This window comes from Sciurus vulgaris, assembly GCF_902686455.1.
Source record: "Sciurus vulgaris genome assembly, chromosome: 15".
Taxonomy (NCBI): domain Eukaryota; kingdom Metazoa; phylum Chordata; class Mammalia; order Rodentia; family Sciuridae; genus Sciurus; species Sciurus vulgaris.
In genome coordinates this window covers 34,631,396-34,647,902 of record NC_136476.1, presented here as the reverse complement: position 1 = coordinate 34,647,902, position 16,507 = coordinate 34,631,396, and the positions used below count along the sequence as shown (strand labels likewise).

Here is a 16,507-nt window from a genome sequence, read left to right as displayed (position 1 = left end):
TTTTGAAAGCTGCAAGAGAAAACAAGTCATCGTGATCAGAAAGTAGCAGTAGATTTTCCAGCCAAAACTTTGCAGGTCAGAAGGAAGTAGAATGATGTATTTAAAAAGCTAAAAGAAAAAATTCCAACCAAGAATATTGTACTTGATAAAACTGTCCTTTAAAAATCAAAAAGACACAAAGACTTCTCTGATAAACATAAGTTGAAGTAATTCATCACCAGTAGACGTGCCTTACAAGAAGTGCTAAAGGGAGTTGTTCCAGCTAAAACAAAGGATGTATAATAGCAACACAAAGCATGAGAGAGTTTAAGACTCATAAGCAAAAACAAATACATTATACTGTATTTCACTCTAAGATTAGGAGATAAATCTTCAATTCTAGAGTAAAAATATCTTAAAAATAATTACAACAAAGAAAAATGTTAATTATACAATATAAATAGGAGTAAATTGGGAAAGCAATAATATAAAAGTGATAGTTTTATATGCAATTAAAATTAAATTGTTATTAGCTTAAAACAGATTGCTATATCTTATGAAAGTCCTATGATAACCACAAACAAAATACCTACAAGTTACATGAAAGAAAAAGATTTTTAAAAAATCAATGAAACACAATGGAAGAGAACAAGGGAGAAAGAAAACAATGAATTAAAGGACAAAACAACTAACAAAGTAGCAATAGCAAATTCTTCTTTACCAATAATTACTGTAAATGCAAGTGGATTAAACATCCAATCAAAAGAACATAGAATGGATGAATGGATTAAAAACAAGTTCTAACATACACACTGTCAACAAGATACTCACTATAGGTTTAAGGACTCATATAGGCTGAAAGTAAAGGAATGGGAAGAGATATTTTATGTGAATGTTAACCAAAAGAGAGCAGGAGTGGCTATATTTTTATCATACAAAATAGACAGATCTGGTGGCAGGTACCTGTAATCCCAGAGACTCGGGAGGCTGAGGTAAAAGTTGTTGAAGACAGTTTCAACAACTTAGTGAGACCCTGTCTTAAAATAAAAAATAAAAAAAGGGCTAGGGATGTATCTCAGTGGTAAAGTGCCCCGAGATTCAATTCTGAGTACCTCCTCCATCCCTGAAAAAATAGACTTTAAGTCAAACACTGTCAGAAGAAATAAAATAGGACCCAATAATATATAATAATTTAAGGGCCCAATCATCAGAAAGATATAGCAATTTCATATGCATCTAACATCATAGCACCTATAAAACAAATGTTGACAGAGCTAAAAAAAAAAATAGGTAGCAAAACAATAATAGTAGATTTCAATACCTCATTTGCAATAATAGATAGAACAATCAGACAGAAATCCAACAAAAAACAGAAAACGCAAACTATACTACAAAAAATGAACCTAACAGAAACATACAGAACAGCAGAATACACATTCTACACTACTGCACATGGTAGGATAGGATGTATCGCAAATTAGATCACGAATAAGTCTTTAAAATTTAAGAATATTAAAATCATGCCAAGTATCTTTTCCAACTATAATGGAATGAAACCAGAAATAAAGAACAAAGGAAAAACCAAACAATTCACAAATATGTGAAAATTTTTAAAAAAACTATTTTAAGAAAGAAATCAAAAGGAAAGTTATAAAATATCTTGTGGCACATGAAAATGAAGTACAGCATCCCCAGACTTATGGGACTCAAAGAAGCTAAGAGGAAACTTAAACCAATAAGCACTTACCTTAAAAAAGAAAAAAGGAACAAGGCAAAAATGTCCTTCTGCCATTTTTATTCAACATAGCCATGGAAGTGCCCATTAGAGTATTGGGCAAAAATAAATAAGGTTCCAAATTGGAAATGGAAAAAGTAAAATTGTCCCTGTTTGTATATAGAAACCCCTGTAGAGAAAGTAGTCTAGTCTGTATTCTCATATATATAACATTCTAATCTGACATTAGTTCAAACTAAGTTGTTAAGATTTAAGATGGTAAATTATAATCTCCAAAGCAAACACTAAGAAAATAATTGCATTTACAATAGCATCAAAAGGAATAAAATGCTTAGGAATAAATATAACAAAGGCAGTGGTGAAGCACTTATACACTGAAAACTATCAAATAACTATGAAAGATACTAAAGAAGACATTAACAAATGAAAAGATATCCTGTGTTCATACAATGAAGACTTAATATTATTAAAATGTTCATAGTACTCAAAGTAATGTACAGATTCAATGCAAGCCCTATCAAAATTCCAATGGTATGTCTGAGGGATGTAGTTCAGTAGAAGAGCATGTGCTTAGAAAGTACAAGGCCCTTGTTTCAATCCTCAGCACCAAAAAAGAAAATAAAATTCTTTTTTTAAATATATTTTTACAGAAATAAAAAAAGAAGAATCCCAAACTCATATGGAACCAAAAATGGCCCCAAGTAACCAAAATAAGCTAGAGATAAAAAGAATCAAAACTAGAGGTATCACACTTTCTGATTTCAAAATACACTACAAAGCTACAGTAATTAAAACAGTATAGAACTGGTAGAAATACAAACCAATTAAACAAAATAGAAAGCTCAGAAATAAATCCACACAGCTGGGCACTGTGGTGAAAGCCTGTAATCCCAGTGGCTCAGAAGGCTAAGGCAGGAGGGATTGCAAGTTTGAAGCAAGCCTCAGCAAAAGTGAGGTGCTAAGCAACTCATGAGATCCTTTCTCTAAATAAAATACAAAATAGGGCTGGGGATGTGGCTCAGTGGTGGAGTGCCCCTGAGTTCAATCCCTGGTATGCATCCCCACAAAAAAAGAAAAGAAATAAATCCACACATGTATGGTCAACCAATCTTCAACAAAAATACACAATGAGGAAAAGACCGTCTTCTTCAAACAACAGAATTCAGAAAATTTGATAGTCTTTGCAAAAGAATGAAACTGAAGCCTATTTTAAACCATAAACAAAAGTAAACTCAAAATAAAGGGGATGTGGGTATAGCTCAGTGGTAGAGTACTTGCCTAGCAGGCACAAGGTCCTGGGGGTTTAATCCCCAACACTGTGGGGGGAAAAATCTATAAAGCCTCAAATGTAAAACTTAAAACTGTAAAACTACCAGAAGAAAATATACAATTATGGGAAAAGCTTAATGACATTGGTGTCAGCAATAAATTGATGGATATGATATCCAAAGGAAAAACAGAAAGGTGGGACAACATCAAAGTCTTAGAAAAGCTCTGCACAAAGAAAATAATGAACATAGTGAAAAGGTTACCTATGAGATGGAGGAAAATACTGCCAGTCATCTATCTGGGAGGGGCTTAATTTCTAAAATATATACAACTTAATAGCACTATATATATATGTATATATATATAAAATATATATATAAAATGACTTTAAAAATGGGCTACAGACTTGAATAGGCATACAAATAGTCAACAGGTATATGAAAAATGCTCAATGTAACTAATAGGAGAAAATGAAAATCAAAACTATAATGAGGTATCATCTTATACTTGCCATATAGAAAACACTATAGAATCTCCTAAAAAAAAATTAAAAACAGAATTACTACATGATCCAACAATTCCACTTCTGGGTATTCATCCTTAAGTACTGAAGTCAGAACCTCTAATAAATATTTACATTTCCATGTTCATTTTAGCTCTAATTACAAAAAAAATCAAGCTGTGAAAACACTCTAATTTTCCATCAACAAATAAATGGATCAAGAAAACATGGCATATGGAAATTCTACAATATACAACAACATGGATATACCCTGCAGACATTAAGGTAAGTGAAATTAGCTTGTCACAAAAGGACAAATGCTGTACAATTCCATTTATATGAAGTATTTAAAATAGTTAAACTTGCAGAAGTATAAAGTAGAATGGTTATTAGGGAGTGGTGGAAGAAGAAATGTGGAGCTGCTAATCAATGGGCATTAAGCTTCACTTATGCAAGATAAGTTCTGGGAGTCTGCTGTACAACATTGGACCTATAATTAATAGTATTACTAGTACATTAAAAATCTATTATGAAGGTAGATATTAATGTTCTTACCACAATAAAGTTTAAACATCAAAATGAGGAAGACATTTTTAAATTCCAAGATAAACAAAAGTTGAGAGTTCATTACCATTAGATCTGCCAAATTTTTTTAAAAAATGCTAATGTAAGTTTTTCAGTCTGTAATGGAAAGACACTAGACAGTAACTCCAGTCTACATGAAGAAATAAAAAACACAAAGGTAAATACATAGGTAAAGAGATAAGCTAGTACTAATGTATTTTTCATCTTTAACTCCTCCTTTTTTTCTATAGATTTTAAAAGATGACTACATAAAATAATCATTACAAACTGGGTTAATGTATATCAGTGTAATTTGTGACCATAACAAGGCAAGGGATGCAGTTATGTAAGAATGAACACTATCAACACTAAGTTGGCATTAGTTTGAACTAAACTGTTATGAATTCATATGATAATTCTAGTTCCCAAGGCAAACACTAAGAAAATAAAAATATACAGTAAAACAAAGGAGAAGGAATCAAAATGAATGAGTAGAAAACATCTATCTAATACAAAAGGAGAGGTATTAACAGAGGAAGTAAGGAACAAAATATAAGGGAAAAAAGGAAAATGCCAGATTCTTTTCACAATAAACAAACATAAGAGGGAAAAGGAAAACAGTAGAAGTTCTTCCTTATCAATAATAGCATTAAATATAAATTTATCAAACTATCCAATGAAAAGTTAGAGACTAGCAAATTTTATTTTAAAATCATGATTAACTTCTACAATGGACTCATTTTAGATATGAAGACACAAATAGGTTAAAAGTGAAAAGGCAAAAAAAAAAAATCTGCATTCAAACAGTAACCAAAAAAGAGTTGGAATCTTTATACTAATATCAGACTAAATAAACTTTAAGACAAAAATTGTTGTGAGACAAAAACACTAATGATAAAAGGATGAATCCACTAAGAAGATGCAACAATTTCCACATATATATACAAACAGTCCTAAAATCCATAAAGCCAAAAGTGTCAAAATTGAAGGAAGAAAGGATTCAACAATAATATTTGGAGATTTCAACATCATACTTTCATTAATGTGTAGGACAACTAGACAAAAGAAAATCAAGGAATTAGAAGACATGAAAAACATTGTAAAGCAACTAGACATACAGAAATATATAGAACACTCTAATGAAAGCAGAATACATTCTTTTAAACATACTTTTAACATGAACCAAGATAGACCATATTCTATACCATAAAACAAGCTAATAAATTTGAAAGACTTAAAACCAATGAATCTAATCAAGTCAGACAGAATGAAATTAGAATTTAACAACAAAAAGATATGTGGAATTTTCCAAAGTACCCAGAAATTAAATAATATACTAAAAACAAGAAATAGGTAAAAAAAATAAGTCACAGAGAAATTGGAAAATACTGTTATATAAATGAACACAAAAAACACAACATATCAAAACTTACAAGATTCACTGAAAGCAGTGCTTAGATAGAAATTTATAGCTGTAAATACCAACCTTAAAGAAGAAAGACCTCAAATTAATAACCTAACCTTTCATCTTAGAAAAGTAGAAAAAAGGAGAGCAAAGCAAACCCAAAGTAAACAGAATAAAGGAAATAAAATTGAGAGCAAAAAATAGAGTAAGAAAGACAATGAAACCCATCAAGAAAACCAAAAGCTGGCTCCGTGAAAAAACCAACAATACTGACAAAGCTGAAATATACTTTTGAGAAAAAAAAAAGAAATTGATTGTTTCTAAAATTAGGAATAAAAATGAAACATGATCACCAATATTAAAGAAACAAAAATAATTTGAGGATAAACAATTAAATATCAACAAATCATACACCCTGGATAAAATAAATTCCTATAAACACACAATCTTCCAAACTTGACTCAAAAAGAAACAGAAAATCCGAATAAGTCTCTAAGAAAGAGAATGAATCAGTAATCAAAAAACAAAAATCTAGGACCAGAAAACTTCACTGGCAAATTCTACCAAATGTTTAATTAATACCAATCTCTTTCAAGTTCCTCTCAGAAATTAAAGAGGAGGAAACACTTCCTAACTTATCCTATGTGGCCAATATTACTCGAATTCCAAAGCCATGCATATATCAGAAGAAAACTATAGACCAATATGCCTTGTGAAGTTAGATGCAAAAATCCTCAAACAAATAAGCAAACCAAACACAGCTGCACATTCAAAAGATTATGTATCTTAACCAAGTGGTATTTATCCCAGGAGTGGGTGTTCAACATACTCAAATAAAACCATGTAGTACAAAACATTGATAATGAAAGTGAGGAGAAACAACATGATCCTAGTAATTAATATAAAGAAAGCATTTGATAAAATCTCTTTCATGATAAAAATAAAAATAAAAAGAACTCTCAAAAAACTAGGACTGGAATAGAACTTCCTCAACCTGATAAAGGGCATCTAAGAAAAATTCACAGCTAATGAATGGTATGCTTAATAATATAAAAGCATTCCCCATAAAATTAGAAACAACATAAGAATGTTCTCAACATGTCTATCCAACACTGTACTGGACATTCTAGCCACACAATTAGACAAGAAACAAAAGGCATTCAAATTAGAAAGATGTGAAATTAAATGACATGATCTTTTTTAGAGAACATCCTAAAAAAGTGACACACATACACATCCAACCATTAGAGATTATTCAGTAATGTTGCAGGGCACAAGAGCAACATGTGAAATCAGTTTTATTTTTATATACCTGCAACTGAAAATCAAAAATGAATTTTTGAAGGCAATTCTATATACAACAGTAGCACAAAGAATAAAATAGTTGGGAATATATTTAACCAAGAAAATGCAAAACTTTCACACTGAAAACTACAAAATATTGTAGAAAGAAATCAGAGAACTAAATAAGTTGAAAGATTTACCATATTCATGGATTGTAAGCCTTAATATAAAGATAGTAGTTCACCCCAACTTGATCTAAAAATTCAATGTCATCCCTATAAAAATTCTATTTGTTGCCTTTTATGTAAACAAACAAGCTGATCTTAAAACTTACATGAAATTTAAAAGGTACTCAATAATCAAAACAATCTTGAAAAAAAAATGTAGGGTTCACAGTTTTCAATTTCAAAACTTAATACAAAGCACAGTAATCAAACAATGTATATTGGTATGGGGATAGACAAATCAATCTATAGAACAGAAATGGGAATCCCAAAATAAAGCCATACATCTATTGGCAATTGATCAACAAGAGTGGAAAGATGGTTCAATGAGGGGAAAAACCTTTTCAACAAATGGTGCTAGAATGACAAAACAGTCATGTACAGGAATAAAGTACATATTTACATCATAAAAATTATAAGATTAACTCAATGCAGGAAAAAAAGTCTAAATATAAGAGCTAAAACTAAAAACATTTAAACAAAACTACAAGGGGAAATCTTTATGACTTTGGATTTGGTAATGCATTGTTAAGATATGGGTAAAACTCACAAGAAACAAAAGGAAAAATCAGACTATAAAAATTTAAAACTTTTGTGTACCGAATGACACTATCTAGTTAGAGGTAAAAACATAACATATTTAAGTTATATATATGAAAAGATCCTAGTATGCAGAATATATTTTTAAACTCTTAAAATTAAAAGACAATTAAGGCAATTTTAAAAAGTGCAAAGGATTTGAATAGCTTTTTCTCCAAACACATAAAATAAGTCAATAATCAAGTGAAAAGGTGATCGACATCATTAGTCATTAAGGAAATGCAAAACAAAACCACAGTAAGGATCAGCTTAATAAGATGCAGAGATAGTCTTGAGAAAATTCAATATCCCTTCATGATAAAAGCCCTGAAGAAACTACAGTTTCACACATAAGGGTTCTACATAAGGGCTATACAGAACAAACCCACAGCCAACATCACCCTGAATAGCACTTAAAATTTTAGCCAAAGCAATGAGACAAGATAAAAAAATAAAAGAGACACAAATAGAGAAAGAAAGAAGTCAAATTATCCATTTTCAGGTAACATAATTCTATACATAGAAAATTAAGGATTCCACCAAAGACTCTTAGAACTGATAACTGAACTCAGCAAAGTAGCAGGATACAAAGTAAATATACTTTGTAGTGTTTTATACACCAATAATTAACTCATTTAGAAAGAAATCAGGAAAACAATCTCATTCACAATAGCCTTAAAAAAAAAAAAAAAACACCTAGGAATAAACTGCAAACCAGGAGGTGGAAGACCTCTACAATGACAATTGTAAAACATGGAAGACAGAAATTAAAGAAGACACTAGGATTGGGAGAATTGATATTATTTAATTGTTTATATTTCCAAAATCAAAGTACCAACAACATTCTTCACAGAACTTATAAAAAATAAATCCTAAAATTCATGTGGAAAAACAAAGGCCCTCAAATAATCAAAGCAGTCTTGAGAAAAATGAGCAACTCTGGAGGTATCACAATATCTGATTTCAAATATACTATAGAGTCATAGTTACAAAAACAGCATGGCAATGGCATAAAAACAGACAGTGATCAATGGAATAAAATAGAGGACCCAGAAATAAACATGCACATCTACAGCTATCTGATTCTTGACAGAAGTGCCAAAAATAAACACTGGAGATAAGACAGCTTCTTCAACAAATAGTGCAGGGAAAACTGAATAACCACATGTAGAAGATTGAAAATAGTCACTATCTTTCACCTTTACAAAAAATAAACCCAAATGGATTGAAGACCTTAATGTAAAATCTGAAACTTTGAAACTTCTAGACAAAAACATAAAGGAAACACTTCAAGGTATTGGCACAGGTACTGATTTCCTAAATAGTACTCCAATAACTCAAGAAATAAAAGTAAGAATTGATGAATGGTATTATGTCAAATTAAAAACAAAGAAAACATAGCAAATAAAGCAATCAACAGGGTAAAGAGACAATCTACAGAATGAAAGAAAATCTTTTCCAGCTCTTCATTTAAAAAAGAACCAATATCCAGAATATATAAAGAACTCAAAAATCAACCAAAGAACAAGTAATAAGATCTAAATAGATACTAAGATCTAAAAGGATACTTCTCAAAAGTAGATAAATGACCAATAAATATATTTTAAAATATTCACCATCTTTAGCTATCAGGGAAATACAAATCAAAACTACATTGAAATTCCTTCTCACCCCAGTCAGAATAGCTATTATAAAAAAAATTAACAAATGCTAGTGAGGAAGTGAAGAAAAAAAGAACAGTTATATGCTGTTAGTGGTAATGTAAATTAGTACAACTGCTATGGAAAACAGTATGGAGTTTCCTCAAAAAACCATTTTTTAGAAAATAGATCTATCATATAATCCAGATATACCACTCCTGGATATATATACCTCCCCCAGAAAGGAAAAATGAAGTCAGCATACAAAAGGGATACCTGAATACCCATGTTTACTGCAGCACTATTCACAATAGCCATGATATGGATTCAGCCTGGGTGCCCACTGAAAGATGAATGAATTTTTTTAAATGGTATATATACAAAATGGGGTTTTATTCAACTATAAAGAATAATGAAATCATATTATTTGCAGGAAAATGGATAGAACTAGAGGTTATCATGTTTAGCAAAATTAGCCAGACACGGCAGTTATCTCATGTTTTTTTCATATGTGGAAACAAACAAACAAACAAAAGATAACTGGAAAATAGAAGAGAAACTATTAGGGAAAGGGAAAGGAATGCAGCAGGAGGGTGAGAAGAGAGAACAGGAGAAGGTAGCAGAGAGGATGGATAGAAACAAAGCATAATATATACATGTATGGAAATGTCACAGTAAAACCCATTAATATGATTGAATAATTACAAAAAGAGGGAAACTCCACAGTGAGTTGCTGTTTCGTATCCATCAGGATGGCCATTTTCAAAAATGGAAATAGCAAGTATGCATAATGATGTGGAGAAACTGCAACACTTATACATACTGGTGGGAATTTAAAATGGCACAGTCACTGTGAAAAACTGTTTGGTCATTCCTCAAAAAGTTAAGCATAGTATAATCAAATGATCCAGTAAGTCCTCTCCTAGATACATACCCAAGAGAACTAAAAAGAGGCATTCAAACAAGTTTGTACGTCAGTATTCACAGCAGCACTATTCATGGTAACCAAGAAGTGGAAACAATGCCCATGCTGACATGTTCATAAATAAAATGTGATATATCCTTACAATGGAATATCATTCAGAGACAAAAAGAAATGAAGTATCAATACATGCCACAAAATGAATGAACTTTGAACAAATTATACTAAATGAAAAAAGCCTGGCAACAAAGGTCACATAGTGCATGATTCTATTTATATAAAATGTCCAGAATAGGAAAATCCATAGAGATAGAGGCAGATCAATGTTTGTCAGGAGGTAGGGGAAAGATATATAAGAAGTAACTGCTTAATGGGTGTAGGGTTTCTTTTAGGGTAATGTTAACATTCCAGAGTAAGATATTTGTGATGGTTACACAACATTGTGAATATAAAGAAGGTCACTGAATTGAGCACTTTAACATTGTTTAAATGGTGAATTGTTTCTCAGAAAGTTCTATAGTTATGGATTTTCTGAAAAAATAAAAACCAGCCAGAGTCAACTCAATAGAGAAGTGAGTGTGTTTTTTAAATGCCCATCAGCTGGGCACAGTGGCACACACCTATAATTCCAGTGTCTTGGGAGACTGAGGCAGGAGGATCACAAGTTCAAAGCCAGTCTCAGCAACTTTGTGAGACTCTGTCTCAAAATAAAATATAAAAGGAGCTGAGGATGTGGCTCCATGGTTGAGAGTCCCTGGGTTCAATCCCTAATACCATTCAATCAATCAATAATAAAAAAATGCATGTCATAAAAAGTTGTGATGATTCTGTTTTCTCTTATTTTTCTTAAGCCCTGAACCAGAAACTGGCTCCCCAAAAAGAGTATCTTAATGAAAAATTAACCTCTGACCTACATTAAAAACTGGCATAAATAAAATATATATTTAAGTATAATCATCTCTCAGTGTCTACAGGAGATTGATTCAAGTCAAGGCTCCCCGTCTGGCTAAGTTAAAAAATCCAAGGATGCTCATAGTATTTGCATATAACCTACACACACCCTCCCACATATTTTATTTTGATTTTGGCGCTGGAGATTGAACCCAGTAGCTCATGCATGCTAAGCGCATGCTTTATCACCTGAGCCATAACCCCAGGTCCTCCTGTATATCTTATGTCATCTTTAGGTTACTTATAATACAATGTAAATGCTATATAAATAGCATTATAGTTGTACTTTATTGTGTTGGGACTAATGACAAGAAAAAAAAGTCTGTATGTGTTCAGTACAGATGCAATTTTTGTTTCAAATATTTTCAATCTGTAGTTGGTTGAATCCACGCATGCAAAAATGGAAAGAACCTGGGCCCTCTTTCTCTACTCCTCCTTTTTTCTCTAAGACAATGACATGACAAAGGAAAGTTCAAGGTGGCTAGAAAAATAAACCTGCAAACTCAGGCAAAAAGACAGGTGGGTCTGTACCTCTTAGAGAGCTTCTATCTACTTCCTTATCACCCATTCTCACCTACACTTCAAAGAAAAGAATATTTGCCCTAATAATCTATTAGCCTTTCCTAAATTTTTAGTTCAAGTTTTAAAGTATTTGCTTACTTAAAAACCACTACATAAACAGAAATTCCCAAAGGCATGAACCAAAATAATTAACTAATAAATATGAAGGAGAAAAAAGCTATAAAGCAAAAATAAGTCTATAGAGGCTATAGGCCAGTTGTGCAGACATTCTCCATCTGACAGAAAGGCCAACAGTTGTACTACAACTGAAAAACTGTGATTATAATCGTCCTGTTACAACCAGCCTTTATCATTTTCAAAACATCTACTTTGCCATCCTCATAAGGAAAGGAGCAGGTACAATTATATATCATACTAATGATGGTTTTTTTCCTTGACCTCAAAGCCCATTCTCCAAGTTAGTTGCTACCTAACATTCTTGATTCTTTCAGTTAGGAAGATGAATAATTGGATTTCAAAGTCAACATTAACTGCATATATATGACATAATAGACTTTTTCACCCTATATTTTTTGAGTACAAAAAAAATCTAACCAAAGATGTCTCTTTCACTGAAAATCCAAATTTTATATTTGTAGCATACATGGATTTGATGAGAATATATTTAAACTCTACTAACTGGCTAAATATTTTTAAATGGGGAGAGGGATAAACCAAGGCTTCAAAGAAACTTAAAATAGAACTCAAAATATTAGATTTGTTTCCAAATGCCTTTAGTGATAAGACATAATGTTGATCATTTTCATAATGTAAAATAGAGAGGCCCAGTGTATTAAAAAATGGTAAGATGTGGCCCAGGGTGTGGCACAGTGGTAAAGTGATTACCTAGAATGCACAAGGTGCTAGGTTTTATCCCCAACACCACACATGCATGCACAGTGCACATATAGGGGGGAAAAAAGTTCTAAAGTGTCAAAATGTATTAAATATTAGCTTGATAATGTTTATTTAATATCTCCTTAAAAAGGTTAGTTTCAGGGTATTGTAAATGATTTATAAAACTACAGTATCTGATATTTGATTCACAAACTGTTCTAATTGTGATTTATTCATAAATTCCATATATCTTAATAGTATTAGATGTTTTCATATCCAACAAATTGTCTATTAGATGATATCAGAAATACATAAATATCATTTCTCTAATTTTAAATAATAAATAAATCTTTGAATTCAATAGAGTGCTAACAAAATATGTAGTCAGTTAATATCTTGAGTTTTCACCATTACAATACCCTTATGCTGCTCATCACCACAAATTAAAAGTAATAGTTTATCATACACAAGTCATCAAATTTGAAAGTAATAGATAAAATATATTTTTTCACTTTAATAACATATTCTTAGATGTAGAAGGTAAATTTCATTTTGAATAACATTACTACCTAGTTGCAGATATATGAATATTATGAAATAAAATACATTATGTCTCTACATATTCATAAAAAGGACAGTTAGAAATGGTAAAGTTAGATGGTATGATCAAACATTATATCATTATGAAACATGTCAGAATCTTAATGACCTCTGGTTCATTCAACTAAAACCACAAAAAATGTAAGTGCAATATACCAGTTTGGGGAAAACATTATTTCAAGTGAATTCTGAAAAAAAAAAATTACAATATGGCATTCTATAATGCAAAAGTCCTGTCATTTCCAAAGTACCTTTTGTTAATTGGTTTTCAAAGACAGGTACAAAATGAATTGCTTTGCAATTAATAATGATTAAAAGTATCACAGTACAAATTGAACAATATTAAAAATATTACAGTACCTTATGAAGCATATTTTCTACTGTTCTCATGTGATTAGCAACACATTCTTTGTCTCTAGAAAAAAAGAAAGAAAAGATTAGGTGTTGGTAAAAACCTAAGTCTTCCTACAACATCCTATACATTTCAGTATACGTCACAATTTTTGAAAAATAAGAGTTGGCTATATTTGTGCCCCTTTTAAAGATATAAAACCTAACCATATTCACTGATAAACCTTCATACTTAACTCTTTATTCCCTTATTTTGCCTGTCCTAAGTGGCAGCAGAGGTGGGGGATGGGGGTAGACACAATTAAGAAAATGAAAACAAAAGTTATGATTATATTTTATAGATAATTTTTTTAAAGTTCTGGAAAAAGTCTAATTCTTTTTATTTATAATGAAAAAAACTTTTAAAATCTCAGTGGTGGAAAAATATATCTATGGTCATACTATGCAAAATAATATTTTATTTTCTAGTCTTTTGTGCTGTAATTGTTATGGTTTAGATATAATGTGTACCCCATAAGTTCATGTTTGAGACAATACAAGGTTTAGAGATGAAATGATCAGGTTATGAGAGCTTTAACCCAAGCAGTGAATTAATCCCCTGGTAGGGATTAAGAGGGTGGTAAATGAAAGGCAGATATGGTGTAGCTGGAGGAGATAAGTCATTGGGGGCATGCCTTTAGGGTATGTATTTTGTCCCTGGTGAGTGAAGTAAGTCTGTCTGTCTGTCTCTTACTCTCTCTCTCTCTGCTTCCCTCCACCACACACTTCCACCATGACTATCTGCCTCACCTCTGGCCCAGAGCAAGAGAATCAGCTATCTATGGATTAGTAACTCTGAGACCAGAATCCCCAAAAAAACCTTTTCCTCCTCTAATTGTTCTCATCAGGTCTTTTGGTCATAGCAGCAAAAGGCTGATTAAAACAATAATTGTACAAAGAATCCTCTATGACCTGACTAGGAATATACAAAATTACTAGTTTTTCCTATCGACCCTGTATATTCCATCTAGCCCTCAAAATGAAATAAAAAGTTTGAGTGAAACTGCTGAAGCAAAAAAATTTAATAATAAATTATAAACTAAAAACTATAAATAATGTATTAGCTCTCCAAATTTCAAATTAGCCTTCTCTGGTTTTATAAGAACATATGTCCATGGTCACAGACCATAGGAACATCAAAGTCCTGAATTAACAGCAATGTAGTGAAAACACAATAGAAATCTGGAGGTTTTATTTTCCTGTTTTCATTAATCTCAGAATTTACTCAGTTATAAGACTTATTATCTAGGCTAAGCCTCTTCACTGGAATGAGAAAACTGACACTGAACAGGACAATAAAAACTGATTAAGCCAAACATATTTTTTTAAAAAGACAATTACATACACCTAACAAGGTGGTGCACAGCTTTACCAATTTCAAAAAGCCTACTGGTGGATATTCAAACATGCCAAATTTGGATCTTGTGTCAATTCATCTTGCAATGCCTGAAGCCCAAAGGCAAAGCTAATGGATATTCTAAGAGTGCAGATTCCCTATTCTGAGATTTACAGACTATATTCTGTAGTGTACAGACTACATTCCTATTTCATAACATTTTATGCTTATAAGTTTGTCTCAAAACTTTTAATTATCATGTATTTTTGTGTAGGAATTAATTCCAAATTGACATTAAATTTATTAAAATTAGATGTTTCTTTAATTCTCAGGCTGTCCTATTTTAATGTTTGAAAGGGTTTTTAATTTTTTTCACTTTTTCATTGGCATGTTATAATTGTATATATTGATGGGACTTATTGTTACATATTCATACATGCACATCTCAAATAGACTTTAATTCATGGTGTTATACAAAGGGTACTACATTAAATTTGTTGTGGGAAAACAAATAAAAATGCCCAAGAGAACTGTTCAATTTGAACTTCACAGTGTATGTCAACCTGATTACCTGGTAAAGGAAAAACACACTCACCACATTTACACAGTCGTTTACTAGAAAACTGTATTTTTTCTATTTACATGGAATATACAGTTATAAAACTAAATGAATTTTTCCAAGATCAATAATGTCTTGGTGCATTTTTTTAAATGTTATGGTACACATGTTGATCATACACTAACATTTCCTTATGCAAATATTACTTGCAATATTAATATAATAAGAGCAAAATGGGGGAGCAGAAGGAGATAAGGAATATGTGACAGAAGACACTATGCAAAACTTTTAACTAAAAAGTCTTACATTTCACATTACTGAAAACATGATTTCAAGCATGTAACACTGCAACAGAGCTCAAAACATGCACAGAGGTTATACAGAACTTATACTTTTCTTAGGCTTCTCAATAAAATATACATTTATTATGTTGAGTTAAGAGTTTTCTCTTCAAGGATATATCAGAGAATTTCAAAGAAAGACAGCTGTACTTTTGTTTTCTAACACTGTATTATCCAGGGCTAAAACCCAGAGCATGAAAGTAAGAATTGATCTTTTGTCTGTTTTAAGTGATCTCCCCAAGGTCCAAATGCTCACTTGGCTGCCATGCGGAGGGCACTCTCTGCATCATGGATGTTCTCCTCCAGTCGACGCTTGTCCTGCTCCAGCTGGGTAAGATGTCTATTGAGCTGACGCAGAGATTGATCTTTTCTTCTCAGTTCCATCTTTGCCTCGGAGAGACTCTGCAAACAGACAGAAAACAGAGTTACTTGTCAGCCCTGATAATTAACTTCAATTTATGCCATAGGCTATTAAACAAAGGAGAATACAGACTGAGAAGTACGCTTGGGTCATTACACACCAAGGGTTAACAAATTTTCTACAAAAAAATTTTTTACACTTGCTAATTAGAAATGACAGAACTGATAAGAGTTTGAAAAATATTTGCCTATAAAATATAACTTATTTTTAAAGTACTGCAAAATAAATAAAAACTGTATTCATACTAAAACTACCTGATTATAGAAATCTCAAGTTGTGTTTTCTTTTAATAATAAAAAAATCAATATTTCAGGGGACAAAGCACATTAAATTTAGAGTCTATTTAACTCTAAATAAAGCTAAAGAGCTATCATATGCCCAGAGTTGAGTGTATAATTGAAAAGTACA

At 31.5% G+C, this 16,507-nt stretch overlaps 1 protein-coding gene across 6 annotated transcripts in view; it reads right to left on the bottom strand.

Annotated features, from left to right (window-relative positions):
- Positions 1 to 16,507, bottom strand: part of CCDC171 (coiled-coil domain containing 171) — a 455,940-nt gene that overhangs the window by 175,818 nt on the left and 263,615 nt on the right. For all 6 annotated transcript variants that reach the window (XM_079112670.1, XM_079112671.1, XM_079112672.1 and 3 more), the window contains 2 exons: positions 15,935 to 16,080; positions 13,413 to 13,467 (listed from right to left, as the gene is read on the bottom strand). In XM_079112670.1, the coding sequence (XP_078968796.1) occupies positions 13,413 to 13,467; positions 15,935 to 16,080 (201 nt within the window). The remainder of the gene's footprint in view (positions 1 to 13,412; positions 13,468 to 15,934; positions 16,081 to 16,507) is intronic.